The following is a 17,651-nucleotide window of genomic DNA, read 5'->3' as shown; positions in this document are numbered from 1 at the left end:
CACAGTTAACAGCTCTCCTTCCCTTGTAAACAGCTTTATTCGTTGTTAAGAATCATGCAGCAATCCATACATATTGCATCCTTGACGTCCCCACTCTAGCGCGCCCAGGAGCCTACTCCAGGGAGTGTGGGGTACGGAGACGGCACACCAGTCCACACACACTTACACACACTAGGTGTGCAGGTCCTAGAGCAGGGAGCAACCAGCATGCTGAGGTGGGCAGGACACGAACTCCTCCCCAGGTGAGCTGGCCTAAAGTGTGTGGGTCTGTGCCCAGGAGATGCCCCAGTGAGGGCATGACCTCCGGTGGGAGGGGCTGGCAGGGGAAGGCAAAGGGGCTCTGCGAGGAGGCCGGGATCGCCACCCCACATGGAGGTGAGCTCAGACCTGAGCGTGGCAGGCAGGAGCCCCAGGCCTCCCATAGTCTGTGCCCTCATATGAGAAGCCGGGCCCTGTCGCGTTCTCTCTGGGTTACCTGCCTACACATGACTGTCCCCAGATGGTGGGTGGGGCAGATGCCCTGTTCCCTGATCAGGCTGAGGACCAGCCCCTTTGGATGGGACCTTTCTGCTTGCCAGGGAGCTAAACGGGAAGAGGTGGGGATGGGGAGGGGAGAGCAGGGGCCGTCTGATGAGGAGCCAGAGGCCGCTTCTGACCCCGGTGTGTCTTGGTTATGGAACCGAGGCCTCGGGGAATCTGCGCCTCTTCGTGGGAGCAGACAGACGCTCCAGAAGAGGTGAAGGCAGTGACTTCGGGCTCCTGGCCCCGTGGCTGCTGCTGACCTGCATCTGCTTCATCTCAGGTGACACCACACGGCGAGCCCTGCCTCCTCTCCCGGCAGGCCTGTGTGCCACCACCCAGGCTAAGGGAGCTCGCTGTCCCCTGGTGCTTCTGGGGCTCAGCCTTCAAGGAAATCAGGAAGTAGGGTTATTGCTCAAATCTTAAATACGGAAGGGGCTGGAACAATCTGGGAAGGAAAGGACATCGAGGAGTTCCCTGGTGGCCTAGTGGGTCAAGGATCACGGCATTGTCACTGCTGTGGCATGGGTTTGATCCTTGGGCCGGGAACGTCTGCGTGCTATGGGTGCAGCAAAAAAAAAAAAAAAAAAAAAGACCTAAAGACACAAAGTGCGGTCTGAAACAGCAGAGTCCGCTGCAGGATTTCAGAAAGGGTGGACACGGGAACTCAGGACAGAAGCTTGGATTTAGCTTGGCTCATGTAGTGTCTGTCAGGACAACAGGCCTCGCCACCCCTCAGGGCAGGACGTGAACCGCAGCCACAAGGCAGCGAAAGGCTCACTGCCGGCCTGGTGGTGCAGAGAAGCCACACGGAGGGACCGCCAGGCACTGGGCTCTCTGAGGCCTTGGAAAGGACCCTGGGAAGCTCTGCTAGGGCGTCAAGTCCAGCTACTAAGACGGCCTAGGGCTCAGCCTCACAAACTCTGGGATCCAACTTGGCTTCCCCACCTGGCGTGAAACCACCGCCCCTTCCAAAGGCCGGCAGACACCGTGTCTGGTCGAGAGCTGTGAGGGATCCACTGACGACACCCGTGTTGAGATGACACCCCGCAGCTTCTGGCCTGTTATTTCCCGTTTCGGGCTGTTTACCTGCCCTACACTGGGCCGACGAGGGGTGGGCCCGCAATTTGAATGACACCATCTCTAAATCTCTAATGAGCCTATGGAAGGCAGTACCCGCCCGCCCCCGGCCCCCCCCCCCCCGACCCTGTTAGGCTCAGCAGATCCAGAGGGCAGGGGAGGAAGACAGGTGGGGTGGGGAGGTTCCCAGGCCACCGCTGACCCCAGCTTCCTTTGGGCTCCTGGGCACCAGATGACAATCACCAGTCCGCCCTTCTCTCAGCCTGTTTCCTCAACTTTTTAAGAAAAGGGGGTGGGGATGGGGGCAGCAGGGGTAAGAATACCACCCGACAGGGTGACAGGGCGGGAGCCATGAAATGTAAGATGTGACAGCTCCTAACATGTGCCTGGCACACGGAGGGGTCAAAAAGTGTTGCTGCAATGTCACCTTAGGGTGGAGCCCCCGGCCCTCATGAGCGCACCTCTGGAAGGTCATCATTTAACTGGGGGATTCGCAGGGTCAAGGCCTCCTTCCTAAGCAGGCGGACCCACGAGGCACAGGCTCTGCCACTAGAGGCAAGAGCTGTTTTCCCCACCACCCTTTGGGGGGGTTGCTCCTGTTTCTTGTCCTTGAGAAAGGCGCTCCTAATGCTTTTCGAGAGAAATTCCGCTTACAGTGCAATACGGCTTTCCCTTCTCCCAGGAATCAAGCCCCCACCCCGCCCCAAGCTGGAGGTCTCAGATTGGCCATGATGTCCCAGAGACCAGAAAATACCGGATGTTTGTAACGAAGCCCCCAAACTCCGCGCCTTCTTGGTCTGCCCGGTGAGGATGCACAGGAAACAACCAGTCCGCGCACCTCGGCTCCACCTGAAGATCAAGGTGCCGTGGGAACATTCCAGAGTCAGTCTCTGCAGAGGCTCTCCTGGGCTGCCGCTTGTTGAGGGGCTTTAGCCCGCAAGGAGGAAGGAGGCTTCTGGTCCCTTCTGAGCGGGGAAGAGTCACGGTCAGGGAAGAAGATGAGGCTGGGAGAAGGAGCAGGTGCCCTCAGGGCCCAGCTTTCCTGTGGGTCTATAACGTCCCCGTGCGTCTTGCCGAGGAGGCCCAGGAGGTCAGCGGTGCAGCGAGGACTGTGGGGGAGCCCTGTGCGGGGCTGGGGCTCTCAGACGGCCAGAGGGCCCCACACGCAGGGCCTGCTCTCGGGGTCCTCCAGGCTGCCAGACGACAGGCGCCGGCGTGGTGTGTTCCGACGACTGACCACGTTGTCATCAGCCTGCCAGGCACCTGAGGAGAGGAAGGAGAGGTTACTGCAGCCGGACCCTCGGCTCCCTGGGTGGCGTCTCCGGCAGGGCAGCCAAGAAATCTGCAGGAAAGCTGGCGGGAGGCGTGTTACCTGGAACCCCCATGGGGTGCAAGCCACAGCACGTGAGAGGAGCCGAGGGGTGCCCGCCGGCCTGGGGGCAGCCATGGCCCTTGTGCCCACTGATGGACAGGCAGGATGGCCCTTGTTCGGGGAGCTTGCCCCAGGGACCACTTGTGTATCTTTATCTAGTTTTGAAGTTTGCCAGTGTGTTACGGTGGACAAGGAAAAGAAACTAGTCTAGCTGAGATTTTCTTGAGGGTAGGAGGAAGTGGAAGAGAAGGAGACGCGTGTTCACTTGGGCTCAGAGTTAGTGTTTACTGCGGGGAGGTGGGGGGCAACGTGGGCCAGGAAGTGATCAGCTGCCCAGCAAGACGCCAGGGACTGAATGGCACAGTGTGTGTGTGTGTGGGGGGGCAGTGTGATGGCTCTTCCTCTCTTTCTGCACCTGAACAGCCCATTGAGGTTTGCCACCAACCCCAGAAGACACCTGCCCTGGAGCTTTGGGGTCCCACCCACTAAACAACGTCCTCCCCCAAATCCTGAGGCTCGTGCACAAGAAGCAGTGGCCACCCTCGCTGGTAACCTGCTCTGGGTGCTTCTCTCTCCTTTGTGCTCTGCATCCAACCCCATCACAACCTCCTGCCTGTTCACCACTTAGTCATGCCTGCATCTGCAGTCAGAAAGCCGGGGAACGCCCCCAGTTTGTAACGTCCAGACTTATGATCCCGGCAGGTCACTGCACTCGGAGCCCCGGTTTTCCTGGACTAAGCCAGGTAACACAGGAGAGCGCTGAGCAGGGCGCTTGACAAGAGCTGCCCCTCCTCCCACCCCCGGCTTCTTCAGGCCACATCATCTCCCCACTGAGTCTCCACACAGTTGTCCCCCCCAGCCCCCCGATGGCTCCATCCCATTCATTCTGTGCAGTGCAGTGAGAAGCTCCTCCTGAGGAGACAGGATGGAGCCCTGACCCCTGGGGGTGGGGAAAGCCTTTGGCCTCTGGCCAGAGCACCTCTGAGCCGTGTCTCCTAGCACCTGCCATCATAAGGCCCCCCCACCCGGATGGGGTCCAGCGTGCTCCAAAGTGCTCCCCGCAGCCTGCACACCACCCCACTTTTCACGCTGCCTGCAAAGTGCTGACTCCTCGGACCCCCCATCACACCACCTCCTGGGCGGAGCTGAGAGCAGCATCTGGCCCATTGGAGGGCGTGATCTATGGCTGGAGCCCTCCAACCCTGGGGGACAGGCCTGGGGCTCACTGCGGTCACCTTCGAGGGAGGCCACTCTCAAATGTCTGGGGTCAGCCTCAGGTTAGGGTGGCCCAAGACACGCAACCCTTTAATGGCAGAAACACTAGGATTAAGTGGGTATAAACTGCTTATTTCCCATAACTGTCCTGGTGGGATACTCAATCCTAATAGTAGTCTGTGGAGGTGGATCCCCGGGGAAGGGGGCGAGTGGAACAGGAAGTTCTCAGGTACCTCTCGCAGCCGCATGGCATGTGGGGATCTCTATTCTCTGGGGTCCCGGAGTCGGGACATAGGTCAACAGTGCCTTCCCCGCTAAGGGAGGTGGGCTCGAGAGGTGACAGGATGAGGAGCAGGCAAGACTGGTCTTTAATTTAGGAGCCCCCAAATAAGGTGAGCTGTTTGTTTATGGCTGTAATTTGCTAGATCTCACACTTATTCCTCAATGTTTAGGGGGCAGGACTCAGGAACTGTGGCTGCTCGGTAGGAAAGACCAGAAGCAAATGGTAAACAAGAGAGAAGACACACATGCAGGCAAAAGTCAGAACACCCCACCATCACGCTGCCACCAGCTGTGAAACGCCGGCTGCCAGGCCGCCTGGCTCTGAATGCTCGAGAGCCCTGGCTGCAGAGGCCAATGTTCCAGATGCCGAGCCAGGGCTGAAGACTGGCTCCTTCACAAACAGCGTCAAGACTCAGATCTGCAGTCTCTGTTCGCTCTGGCTTCTCGATACACCGTGTGGTGCCCTCCCCTCCACAAAGGCCCCTGCCGGCCTCTTGGCAAAACCCTGCTGCTGTTCCGCTGGCCCGGGCCAGAGGGCGGAGCCTGGATGCAGAAGGGAAGCCTGGAAAGCGCAGGGGGCCTCGCGAGCGAGAGCTCCCGTCCTGTCCAGCTCTCGGCCAGAAAGGGAGCCTGGAGATGCAACGTCCTTCCCGGGAGGTGGCCAGGGTGCCTCTTGCTCAGTTCTTCTGCGGACTGAGAAATGGGAGCGAGAAGGGACCTCTAGGGGCAGCTTTGGGGAGCGCATCCAGGGAGGTTCAGTGCACCCCCGCCTGCCTCTCCCGAGCCCCGGATCATACACGGAGGGCTGTGACAACCCCCTGCCTGAGAGCGGGGGAAAGACAAAGTTAATTCGGATTTTTCCTTACTGTCTGCAAACCGTAGCCCTTCCTAACGGCGTCTTCGTTGTTGGTCATCTTGGGTCTCCGTAAATACTTCTAGGTTTCACTGGCTCTGCCCACTCCTGCCCAGCGCAGCCATTTACAACCACGTTTGTGTTTCCACTCCCAAACTCAAACGGTCTCTGCTGCTCACCACCACACTCCCCAGAGCTTGTTCACGGAACTGGCACTGGTCCCCTGACCACCATGCTGCCACCTGTGTGACATCCAGCCGATTCTGTGGAATCACGTCTACGGGACACGGCCTCAAGTTCTAATCTGCTCACCACCTGCCCCGCGGCGGCTCAGAGCTCCTCCCTTTGAGACCCTTTCAGGACAAGCTCAGAACAGACCACTGGCCACCTGGGTCTTGGGGCCCAAGACCCAGAAGCTCCCCCCCGCCCTTTTCTTGGTAGGGCCGCACACATGGCATATGGAAGTGCCCAGGCTAGGGGTCGAGTTAGAGCTGCAGCTGCTGGTCTACACTACAGCCATGGCAGTGTGAGATCTGAGCTGGGCCTGTGACCTATACCACGGCTCACGGCAACGCCGGATCCTTAACCCACTGAGTGGGGCCAGGGACTGAACCCGTGTCCTTATGGATACTAGTCGGGCTCTTAACCCGCTGAGCCACAATGGGAAGTCCGAGACCCAGAAACTTCTCAGGGGAAGAGGGGCTGGAATGACGCAGGTGCTCTTGGCATCGGTCCCACAGGGTGAGGAGCGCGGCAAGGGTGGGGACTGAGCGGTCCTCGCCACCAGGTGGGGCTCCCGGCAGAGCATGTGTGGGCTCGGGGAGGGTGGACCACAGGGTGCTCCCTGGGCCCCTGAGGGGAGTGGCATCCACTTGGAGAGGGAAGGAGCCCTGGGAGGGCCACCCCAGCCGGCGGTACATCGCAGGGGGGAGCGGAACCCAGAGCTGGGCATGATGGGCCTATTTATTCCCCGGGGCTCACGGAAGTGGACACTCCTGTCATCAACCCGAGAGATGCTTCCAGAGTCCCAGCATTGTGCTACCGGGGGGATGCTAATAGCAGAAGCCGAGAAACACTTCACCAGGACAGCACGCGGGCCTCCCTCTGCTGCAAGCGCCCTTGAGACCCCTGGGTGAGGCTACAAGGGGCACGCCTCAAGCACTGGCACCCGAGTCCCCCTCCCGGCCATCACCACAGGCATCTGGTTTCATGTCCGGCCCGATCTGTGAACCCAGCTTCATCTCGGCATGGCTGGCTCCCCAGGTCACCTTGAACCCCAGGGGTCCCGGCTTCCTTCCTGGTCTCACTGCCTTCCCGCAACCCCAGAGCAGCATCAACACCAATGAGCAGGCTGGCCGGGGGGAATCAGGAAGAGGAGGAAGCAGAGCTGCCACCAGCATGGTTGGCTAAAACAATTTCCAGCTGCTCCCTCCGCCAAAACATGGGGGTGGGCGGGGGAGCCCTGGGGTGGGGAGGAACCTAGATCTCTGTCTGTCTCTCTCCCTGTTTCTTTTTAGGGTCGCACCCATGGCATCCGGAAGTTCCCAGGCTGGGGGCTGAATTGGAGCTGCAGCCGCGAGGCTACGTTGCAGCCACGGCGATGACATCTGTGACCTATGCTGCTGCTTGCTGCAATCCTGGATCCTTAACTCACTGGGCAAGGCCAGGGATCGAACCTGTATCCTCATGGACACTCGCTAGGTTCTTAACCCGCTGAGCCACAATGGGAACTCCCTAGATTTCTCTCTCGAAGCCCAGCGACAGGATGGCTGGTATAGTTGCTGCAGACCCAGCACGGAGCAAGGGCAGAGATGTCATCTTCCCCAACTAGTGGCCCTTCCTGTAACCTCTGCCACAGAAACATCCCCGTTTCTGCAGAACAGGGATTAATCTAGCCTCACAGATGTTTTTTTTCCTTGGAAACGTCTCAGCTGCTGAACACAGGCCCTCGCCAGCTAGGAACGGAGCCGTCAGCAAGATGCGCGCACGCCCAGTGAGCTCGGGGCCGGACGCTCCGACAGGACAGTGTTGGCACGGAGTGAACATGAACTTTCTTTCACACAAAGTCCGGAGAACACAAATGAGTGTAAAAAGAAACAAACCAGACAGACAGACTTACATTCGGCAAAAGGACATGAGGAACAGATGGACAGACAGAAGCGAGGTACGGAGTGGGAAGGCAGGGAGTGAAGGGGACCCTGGACCCCGGGGGCTCCAGCCCGGACCTGGCCGGGTCAAGGCCACCCGGGGAAGGACCGGAGCCCTTGGGAAGGCTCGGGGCAAGCGTCTCCGGGAACGACGGCTTCCCTGCCCACAGCCCGCCTGGGGCCAGGGCTGTGAGGACCCGGCTCTTTCCCAGGCCGTTGGAGAGTGGCTGTGGCCCTCGGGCGCCTGGAGCCACGTCGCGAGCGAGTAAAGCACTGGACCCATGATGAGACCTGGCTGCTCAGGGCTGAAGGAGGTCTTCATTTCAGGGCACATTCGAGGGATTACAAGCGACACAACGTGAAGGCAATCTCTGCTGTGAACCTGGGGGCGGGGGGGAGGGGTGGGATATGGACCTAGTCCACCGCGCAGCAGGTGGCACCGCGGGAGTGTGAGTGACAGGCTCCTCCATGGGGACTCGTCCTAGATTCTGTCCAGTGTTGTGAGAAGGAATAAGGGGGGCACTGACGGCCAGGGTCACATATTTTTTTTCTTTTTAGGGCCGCACCCTCAGCATATGGAGGTTCCCAGGCTAGGGGTCAAGTCAGGGCTACAGCTGCTGGCCTGCACCACAGCCACAGCCACGCCAGATCTGAGCTGCTTCTGTGACCTACACAGATGCTCATGGCAACGCCGGATCCTTAACCTGCTAAGCGAGGCCAGGGATGGAACCTGCATCCTCAAGGACACGAGTCGGGTTCATTACTGCTAAGCCACGACGGGAACTCCCTGGGTCACATTTAAAGTTGGGGCTCCGGAGAGGAGTCATCCTCATCCCCTGGGCTCTCCTCTGGGACCCAGATCTGGTGGAAACCCAGAGCTCGAGGGGCACGTTGGCTATGAAATGCTGGCTGGCAGAAGAGTCTAACTCAGCCTGTTCCTCTGAGGAGCTGCAGGTTCCCTTCTCAAGGGCTCAGGCAACCTTTGCGAGACCTTCTCAGTGACATGGTGCCTGCCTCGACGTCCCTGAAAAAAAATTTTTTTTTTTTTTGGTGTGCCCAAGGCATGTGGAAGTTCCTGGGCCAGCAGGGATTAACCCCAAGCCACGGCAGCAACCAGAGCCACAGCCATGACGATGCTGGATCCTCAGCCGCTGGCCACCAGGGAGCTCCCTCAAACTCCCTGTTGATGGAAACAAGACGGGGCCCCCCTGCCATGGGATCTGCAGGATCGTGATGGAGGGGGGCACGGTCAGGCCAAGGCGGAAGCGTCTGGAGAGGGGGTTTTGCTCCTTCCTTCCTGTGCCCACAGTCTGGCTCGGAGCTCAGAGCGCCTTGCTCCAGGCCTCGCCTGAGGCAGCCTCGCTTCCTCTCAGCAGCTGGCTTCCAGCATCTTAGCACACACCATGCCTTCTTGCAGCAGCGGCAGGGCAGGAGATGGGTGCCTCGGGGTGCGAGCAGGGGTGCGAGCAGGGGAGCGTCTCCCACCAAGTTCATGTTCAGCAGACTGCCACTCACCGGGTAAGCAGGCCTCAGAGCACCGCTTATTGTCCAGTGCTTTCACGCTGGCGACGTCAAAGTCATTGTTATTGTCACACTCCGTACCTAGAAACGCGCACGTCCTCTGGCCTGTAACGGAGTTAACGCAGTTAGAGAGGCCTGGCCGTATTGGTCTCTGCTTTGCTGTCCTTAAAATTAAAATCTTAAGGATGGAGACAAAAAAAAAAAAAAAAAAAACCAAACCAAAAAAATCAAATCATATGTTAAAAGAAAGACAGTCATTAAGTGGGTAAAGAGAGGACGAGAGAGGAGTCCAGCTGCGTGGGTGTGTTCGTGTCCTCGCACCGCCTGCTCGGCTTTTCCCTCGACTTTCCAGCCTTTGTTCCTGGGAGGCCAGACCCCTGGGGAGGGCTGTGGGCTGCAGAGCAGAGCCATGCTGGGCTGGGAAGAGCTAGGAGAGCCACAGGGACGTGGCCCTGGCCTTGCGGTGTCCACGCATGGGTGTAGCATATGACTACGAAGCTCTGTGGAATGATTAACACCTAGAACAGCAACCAAAGCTCCTCAGTTCCATGATTTTGTGTTTTTTTAGGGCCACGCCCGTGGCATATGGAGGTTCCCAGGCTAGGGGTCCAATAGGAGCTGCAGTTGCTGACCTATGGCACAGCCACAGCAATGCGCGATCCGAGCCTCATCTGTGACTTATACCACAGCTTACGGCAGCAGTAGATCATTAACCCACTGACCGAGGCCAGGGATCCAACCCGAATCCTCATGGATACTAGTTGGGTTCATATGGCTGAGCCACAGCGGGAACTTCCCATAATTTCCTTTTGGCCACACCCTCCGCATGTAGAGGTTCCGGGGCCAGGGCTTGAACCTGTGCCACAGCAGTGACCATGCTGGATCCTTAACCACTAGGCCACCAGGGAACTCTCCATAATTTTGCATATCAAATCAAAGATCACATCGTTCACAAAATTACGATTTTTTTCTTTTTTTGCGTCTTTTCTAGGGCCACACCCGCGGCATATGGAGGTTCCCAGGCTAGAGGTCTAATCGGAGCTGGAGCCACCGGCCTTCGCCAGAGTCACAGCAACTCAGGATCCAAGCCCTGTCTGCGACCTACACCACAGCTCACAGCAACACTGGATCCTTAACCCACTGAGAGAGGCCAGGGATCGAACCTGCAACTTCATGGTTCCTAGTCGGATTCGTTAACCACTGAGCCATGACAGGAACTCCTATGATTTATTTTCTTTTTCTTTTTTGGCCTTTTTTGTCCTTTATTAGGACCGCACCTGAGGCATATGGAGGTTCCCAGGCTAGGGGTCTAATCGGAGCTGCAGCTGCTGGCCCACACCACAGCCACGCCAGATCCAAGCCACGTCTGCGACCTGCACCACAGCTCACGGCAACACCGGATACTTAATCCACTGAGCAAGGCCAGGGATCGAACCCCCCACCTCATGGTTCCTAGTCGGATTCATTTCTGCTGTGCCACGATGGGAACTCCTGATTTATTTTCTGATGAAACTTATTTATTTTGAGTATGTTTTAAGGGACTGACCAGACCACTACAGCTGTGTCAGAGGGAAGGGGACAGTTTTAGGTGTTATTTTTCAAGGCCCCCCCCTTTTTTCTCTCAGTGAAAGGGCGAGGAACAGACATCCATCCGCCGCGTGGGCCATGGAACATCAGCTGGAAACCGCTCGCGACCCTGCACTTGTCGGCAGCAAATATTCGACGGGGTGGGGGCGACGATCCCTGAGGGGAACTCGGGAGCCCTGAGCGCGGAAGACATCAGACAGCAGCCGAGGGGAGGCGGGGCCTCACCCAGCTCGGGTCTCGCCTGGCACGAGACAGTGCGGCGGCGGCACAGCCGGGGTGGCAGCCCCAGTGGCCCGAAGGGGTCCAGTGTGTGTGTGCACACCTCCGCCCGTCCCCAAGCGACGGCCAGCGCTGAAGCACAAGCGGCTGGGATGACATCTGCGTCCCGGCTGGGAGCCAGGTCTGTTCTGGAGGTGGCCCCTCTGCGGAGGCAGCTGGGGGCAGCGGAGGGAAGCGCGGGTGCTCCCGGGACACCTGCGCGCCCTTCCTCGGTAGGAGTCCCAGCCCCGCCCCACCTGCTCCCTTCTCTGCGGGACCTTCCGCCTGCCGAGGCCCAGCAGAAACAAACCTCTTCCGATGAAGATATAAGCGAGGCCTGGAGGACGGTAAAGAGAGTCACTCCAGCCGCCTACAGAACACCCGTCTGTGCTGAGCTGCCAGCCGAGCCGCCACCGAGCCGCTGGCTGCTAAGAGCCCTCTGCTGCTGTCTTCAAAGCAAAACCAACCCTGCCGCCCGACCGGCCTTCCTCCCACGAGGAGGAGAGCGTTTGCTGCCGCTAAGCTTCGGGGCCACTCCAGCGGCTCCGCGAGCAGCAGCCGGGATGCTGAGGCAGGAAGGAAGGTGACGGAAGCCGCCCAAGCCCAAGACGCCTGAGCATCTGCTCCTGGCCGACAGGGCCCCCGTGTGTCTTCTGCGGCCTCCTCCTCCAGACATGCTCGGCTCTCCAGCCCCCAAAGGGCTGGGAGGACCACGGAGGTCCTCGGAGCCCCTGCCCCCTTTGACGGCCCTCAAGATGGCAAGCTCTCCCCAAAGGCCATGCTTCTGGGCAGCACCACCCCGTCACACCAGCGCCCCTGTCTGCACCCTCTAGAGAACAGCCAGGAAAGAGCAATAACAAGGGCGCAAAGGCCAGGTCTTTTACCATCTTCTTGAGTCGGGGATCCGTCCTCTTCTTCTAGAAGGTCGTTTCCCTGGGACAGAGGGAAGGCGCTGTGAGGCAACTGGCCAGGGACAGAGCTAACCCCCTCGCTACCTACACCCATCCCGGTGCTCGAGACGGCCCGGGGGCCGAGCCGGGCGGATTCTGCTTGGTGAGGCAGGGTGCTCGGAGGACCGGGTCTGGGGGAGGGCACAGGCAGGCCCTCGGGCTGTCGGGAGCAGCCTTGGCACTGGCTCAGCTCACACTGTCTCTCTGAGGCGGAAGTCCACGTTGTCACGTGAAAAGCGAACCGTGAGCACGTGCGGGAATCCTTAGCATCCCAAACCCTCTGCAGATAGTCCTTTGAGAACATCTGGCCCCAGAAAGAGCTCCGGGCCCCCACTGTGAGCGGGGCCTGCCACACGTGTCCCCTCCTGCTGGTCAGCGCCCTCTCCACACTGCCCTGTAACCCCGTCTCCCCCGCCGCCGGGCCGCTCTTGGCTGGGCAGAGTCGGTGGGGGGGCAGGCAGGAAGCTTGTCCCTAGGTCTTTATGTCCCCTGTGCCGGGGGGAGCCGTCAGCCAGTTGTCCCAGGTCAGTGCTCACCGAGTGAGTGGACAGACACACTCTCGAGGGTCTGGCTTAGGAGACCTCCCTCTGGAACTCACCCCAGCCCGTTACACGGAGACCCGAGCCCTCCGCGAACGGGACAGCCCCCCGCTCTGCACCCCACCTCTAACCGATCCAAGGGCACCCCCTTAGAAGGCTTCTCACAGAACAGCCCCGTGCTACGTGCATCCCCTGCGGAAGGCCCGTCCGAATGGGGAAGGGGGCACCGCGGGCCACTCCGGCGTTACCTCTGCATCCTGCTCTTCGGCGGCCAGGCCCACGAAGTTGTAGTCTGGAGATGCTGCTGGGGTCACCTGCAGAAGAGCCACAAAAATCAAGGCGTGGGTGCCATGGCTCTCCCACCCGCCTCGCCTACCCGGCTTGCCTGGCAGCAAACCGCAACCAAGTCCTCGGGACAGAAGTGGTGCCAAATACATCAGATCTGAGGGAGCCTCTGATCCACCTCTTTTTTCCGGGCACCCCTGCCGAGCACCGGGGGGCTTTGCAGATCCCCCCCACTCCCTGCCGGGCAGCCCCTAGCTCGAGTTACTCGGGAGGCGAGCTCGGAGTGGAGCGGCCGGGACGGCCCTTCGTCCCTCCCTTACCTCTTCCTCTTCTGAGGGGGCCCGGCTGGCGGCCTGGGGGGAGGGCAGGGCCTCCCCCTCCTCTTCGGTGCCAGGCGCGATGTAGGAGCCGGACATGGAGGAGACGGTGTCGGTGCTGACCTGCGAGTGCTGGCTCTGGGAGGACACCATGGACATGACCGACTGGGCCAGACTGCTGCTGGCCGGGTCTTTGGAGGCAGCAGTCGAAGGAAGGAGACGGAGGTCAGGTGCGGCTGCTGTGAGCTGCCCGAGGGGCGGCCTCTCTCTGCAGCCAGGCAGTGAGGCCCATGCCCGAACTTGCCCTCACCCACAAGGCTTTATTGTCTTGTATTTGCATTATTTTCTTGGCTGTGCACGTGGCTTGGTTCCTGCATCAGGGATGGAACCTGAGCTACGGCAGTGACAGTGCTGGCTCCTTAACCCACCAAGCCACCAGGGAACTCCCTCGGAACGTTTAGATTTCAGGTTCTCCAAGATTTTGTGCCTTTACATCTTAGAGCTCAGAACTCAACCTCAGGGATGGGGATTTTTTTCCTGGCACAACAGCAGGGCTGGGGGTAAGACACCTGCTTCTCCCCTCACTCTGCAGCAAGATCCCCTCTCCTCGCCAGACAGCGAGGCCCCCTCCCCGCTCAAGTCAGGGCCTGTTTTGTGACGCTGCTTAGGTATTAGTTTTCTGCCCCCAAGTCCGTCCTGGAGGAAACCTGAGAAGCGCCATGAACTCGGCTGACAGGGAAGAACACGCAGAGGCTCCCAGCCCGTCCTGTACCTTCTGGGGAGGAAATTGTGGATGACAGAGGCGTCCCTGTGCAGGACGACTGGTCGACAGCGCCTGACGATGACATGGTCAGGTTCTCACTTTCTGGGGTGCCGTCACATTCCTGGGGGGAACCGGAGGGGGCGCCGGTCAAACATGGTGGAGGGAAGGTAGCTGTGAGGGCCAGGGGCCTGGGCGAGGGGGGGACAGGGATCCTGGGAGGGACAGCAGAGGGTGACAGGCAGAGACCGCGCCGGTTTCTCCTCTGTCATCGAGTCTCTGCGGCCCTGACCCGGAGGGGCTGTCTCCCAGGGGAGGTGCAAACTTCAGTCAGCACATCCTGCCCGAGGCCCAGCATCTGCTGGGGCCACACAAAGACTGCAGCTCAGGTGACACAGGTCACCCAGCAGCTGTCACACGGGAACACCCCAGGCTTCCCCAGCACTACAAACAGCTTTCTTTCTGAAGCAGAAGAACACAAAACTAGCGGAGGCCCCACTGCCTGCTGGGCCTCTCCACTGGGCTGGCGGGTTAGTTCCAGCTCGATGGACGGAAGGCAAAAACCACCTCCCCCAGCCCGCTTGGCACCCCACCCGTCTCCTGGGCTTGAAACCTCATCCCGCCCCAGGCAGATGCAAAGCCCTGTTGATTCTCTCTTCACGGCCTGTCCTTTCCAGGCCTTCTCTTATTATCTTTTGGCTGCACTTGTGGCATGTGGACGTTCCAGGGCCAGGGATCGAACCCGTGCCCCAGCAGCCACCGGAGCCGCTGCAGTGACAAGTGACAACACTGGGTCCTTAACCCAGTGAGCCACAAAAGAACTCCCGACATTCTTTTTTTATCTTAGTTCAGGCGTCCCTCCTGCCTGGGCCCTTGGGGTTGTGCCTGGCTCAGTCTGTCTCCCGCCTGATCCAGTCTGCACACCTTGGCCAGGGGGGCCCCTGTGAAGCCAAGCTCCCACGTACCTCTGGCCTGCTCGGAGCCCCCTTCCTGCCCCAGCTTCACCTGTCCTCTTGCTTTCTCTTTACGGTCACACCCTCGGCATATGGAGGTTACCAGGCTAGGGGTCCAATCAGAGCTGTAGCTGCTGGCCTACACCACAGCCACAGCCACGCTGGATCCTTCACCCACTGAGCAAGGCCAGGGATCGAACCTGCGTCCTCAAGGATACTAGTCAGGTTCGTTTCTGCTGAGCCAAGACGGGAACTCCTTGCTGTCTCTTCTCGTCTAAGACATTCTGATATTCAGCTCAAATGCTGCTCCTCCATCACGCTTCTCCCGGTTCCCTGCACCGAATCTGATCCTCCCTGTCTTGGCCGCAGCACGTCCGTGTCTCTGTTTTGGACGCACTCATTTCCTCTAATTAAATTCATTCATTCATTCATTCAACAAACACTTTCTAACCCTTATGTGCCCGATGTGGGGGTGGTATTGGTGTACGGGTCCTGTCTCCAACCGGACCAGGAGCTGCTCAGGACTGGAACCACTTTTCCCCTTCCTAGGCCCCCCTGCATGCAGCCCACCCCTTACCGGAAGTGGGTGTGACAGACCTCTGCCCTCGGTCAAACAAAGCCTGTGAGGGTGCACAGGAGAGAGGGTCCCATCCTCTACTCGGCCACCTGGCCTCCCCCCTCCTCCCCCAAGCTTTTCCACCTGCTGCGCCTGAGCCCAGAACCCTCTCTCCCCAGACATCTGCACAGTCCGTCTCACCTCCTCTGGCCAGGGACCACTTTTTGTCTTCTTTGTCCTGGCCATGCCTGTGGCATGTGGGACTTCCCAGGCCAAGGACGGAACCTGCGCCACAGGATTGACAGCAATGGACCCTCAACCTGCTAGGCCACAGGGGAACTCCCTGGACCACTTTTTAAAGCGAGCATCAAAAAAAAAAAAAAAAAAAGGCAGTTTCCGTCGTGGCTCAGTGGTTAACGAATCTGACTAGGAACCAAGAAGCTGTGGGTTCGATCCCCGGCCTTGCTCAATGGGTTCAGGATCTGGCGTTGCCGTGAGCTCTGGTATAGGTCACAAATGAGGCTTGGATCAGGCGTGGCTGTGGCTCTGGGGAAGACCCCTAGCCTGGGAACTTCCATATGCTGTGGGTATGGCCCTAAAAAAGACAAAAAATAAATAAATAAATCGAGCATCCTCACCTCCAACCTCGACACTCCCTTGCCTGACATTCTGACTGCCCGCTGGCACCTGATACCTCTGTGCTCACTGTCTTTTGTGTCTGCCCCACCCCAACTGCCCAGGGTATAAAAAGCACCACGAGGACGAGGACAGGGACGAGGCACAGCAGGTGGAAAAGCTTGGGGAGGAGGGGGGAGGCCAGTGGTGTCTCCCCCTGCTGCTGTCCTTGGCACAGGGGGCAGGGCTTGCTCAGAAACCCAGGCTCTGCACACCTGTTGAAAGAAGGGTTCTGGCCACACCTCTGCCACTGTCTCACTGAGTGTTCAAAAGGTGTCGAGGAATGAACCAGAGCAGACAGATCTCAAGAGGCTGGCGGGCAGCAAGGAAAACAGAGTCTAAAACCGAGAAGAAAGCAGGCCGGCATGTCTCACCTCCCCGAGATGCGGGGCTGACAGCCGCTGGGACAGCTGCGTCTCCGATTCGCTGCAAGAACGCTCGTCTTCCTCTTCGTGCAACACAGAAGAATTTTGGGAGATGGACCTGCAAGTCCAGAGGGAGAAGCGGCTGCAGCCAACGGCCTCCTAAAGGACGGCGCTTGCCTGCACTGCCGGGAGCGGACGTCCCGGCGCGAAGGGGACCGGAGGGGAACTGAAAGGGACCCGGATCTTCAGAAGGAGCAGGGACAGGCGAAAGGGCGCCAGAGGGGCCGAGACCCCTTCTGGGCGTCAGGAACGCTGGGTTCTCCCTTTAGCTCCTTCAAACACTTGGGCCTGAATTCGGGAACAACCCAAAACCAAAACCACTGACATTCGCAGTATTTAAATATTTTCATCTGTAAACCAGCCTCCTTTCCCCGGTCGTGGAAACTCGCTATGACGTGTGCCCCGCTGGATTAAAACGCTGAAGAAATATAGGTCACAAGCTTTCTTCAGACTCAGTGACCTCCGCGGGGGCCCGGGTGACCCCACTGACATCATCCTCCCCCCGCACTCCCCCCCCCCCCGAGTCAGAACACCGAGGGGCTCCTCGGGCTGGACCCTCCCAAGTACCCCCATCCCTTCCCATCTTCCCTCCGAGGGGCTGGGGTGACTGCCCCCCAGGTCCTCAGTAAAATGAGCAGTTCCGAGAACAGCCCGGAGCATCCACGCCGCCCTGGGACCCGGGACTGGGCCAGCACCGAGGAGGGGACAGGAGGGGACAGGCGGACGGGGCGTGTCCCATCAAAGACCCCGGGCTGAGCGCTGGCCCGGCGGCCACTCACTTGGAGAGAGACTTTTTGAGCTTGAGTCCCTGGCTGCCGCAGTTGGACAGGCGGTCGAGGGGGGACAGCGTCCGCACGGGAGGCAGGTGGCCGTCACTGCCGTAGGAAGGCAGCATTCCTGAGAGGTGGCCGTCTCCAAGCACGTGGAGCGGGGGCCCCGCTGGGGACGGGGCGAGGGGCCCATTGAGGGCCTCCAGGAGAGACACCACTTCGTAGCCTGGCGGAATGTTCTCTGAGGACTAGGGGAAGCAGAAGCAGGTGGCACAATTAATTACGTACGCTTTGTTCTATGATGTAAGTTTCTTCCACTACGCTGGGAAAATGCTTTCTTTTAGAGGCGGAAGAAAGATAAAATATCAGAGAACCACATATTCCTAGGCTCTGCTTACAGATTTGTTAATAAAGTGCATTTTTCTTTGTTCTTTTTTGGTGCCCCCACAGCATATGGAATTTCTGGGCCAGGGATCAGATCCGAGCCGCAGTTGTGACCTACACCACAGCCGCGGCAACACTGGATCCCTTAAACCACTGGGCCTGGCTGGGGATCGAACCTGCGTCCTGGTGCTGCAGAGACACTG

General features: G+C 59.3%; 1 protein-coding gene and 1 long non-coding RNA gene across 32 annotated transcripts in view; one reads left to right on the top strand and one right to left on the bottom strand.

Annotated features, from left to right (window-relative positions):
- Window positions 1-18: 18 nt before the first annotated feature.
- Window positions 19-17,651, bottom strand: part of RNF157 (ring finger protein 157) — an 81,017-nt gene continuing 63,384 nt past the window's right edge. For 8 of the 30 annotated variants that reach the window (XM_084983673.1, XM_084983666.1, XM_084983667.1 and 5 more), the window contains 8 exons: window positions 17,074-17,312; window positions 16,244-16,352; window positions 13,698-13,809; window positions 12,929-13,116; window positions 12,572-12,637; window positions 11,719-11,767; window positions 8,827-9,094; window positions 7,350-8,492 (listed from right to left, as the gene is read on the bottom strand). In XM_084983673.1, the coding sequence (XP_084839799.1) occupies window positions 8,838-9,094; window positions 11,719-11,767; window positions 12,572-12,637; window positions 12,929-13,116; window positions 13,698-13,809; window positions 16,244-16,352; window positions 17,074-17,312 (1,020 nt within the window). In that variant the 3' untranslated portion in view covers window positions 7,350-8,492; window positions 8,827-8,837. Of the gene's footprint in view, window positions 2,863-7,349; window positions 8,493-8,826; window positions 9,095-11,718; window positions 11,768-12,571; window positions 12,638-12,928; window positions 13,117-13,697; window positions 13,810-16,243; window positions 16,353-17,073; window positions 17,313-17,651 lie in introns of those variants that run through there. The other 22 variants (XM_084983663.1, XM_003357958.5, XM_013989888.3 and 19 more) reach the window with 10 other exon arrangements.
- On the top strand, window positions 2,792-17,442 carry LOC146398007 (uncharacterized). 2 transcript variants are annotated; one of them, XR_014820810.1, is made up of 4 exons: window positions 2,792-3,003; window positions 4,639-5,758; window positions 7,253-7,485; window positions 10,615-15,068. It is a non-coding gene; the product is annotated as an uncharacterized LOC146398007 (long non-coding RNA). The 2 variants fall into 2 exon arrangements; XR_014820811.1 differs by lacking the exon at window positions 2,792-3,003 and adding an exon at window positions 16,000-17,442 and having other exon boundaries at window positions 5,275-6,453; window positions 10,615-15,104.

Source organism: Sus scrofa, chromosome 12, assembly GCF_054392235.1.
Source record: "Sus scrofa isolate SSC_HxYL_T2T_F1_AM1 chromosome 12, Sscrofa_HxYL_maternal_Yorkshire_Landrace_v2.0, whole genome shotgun sequence".
NCBI classification, from domain to species: domain Eukaryota; kingdom Metazoa; phylum Chordata; class Mammalia; order Artiodactyla; family Suidae; genus Sus; species Sus scrofa.
This window is presented reverse-complemented; position numbering and strand designations above follow the sequence as displayed.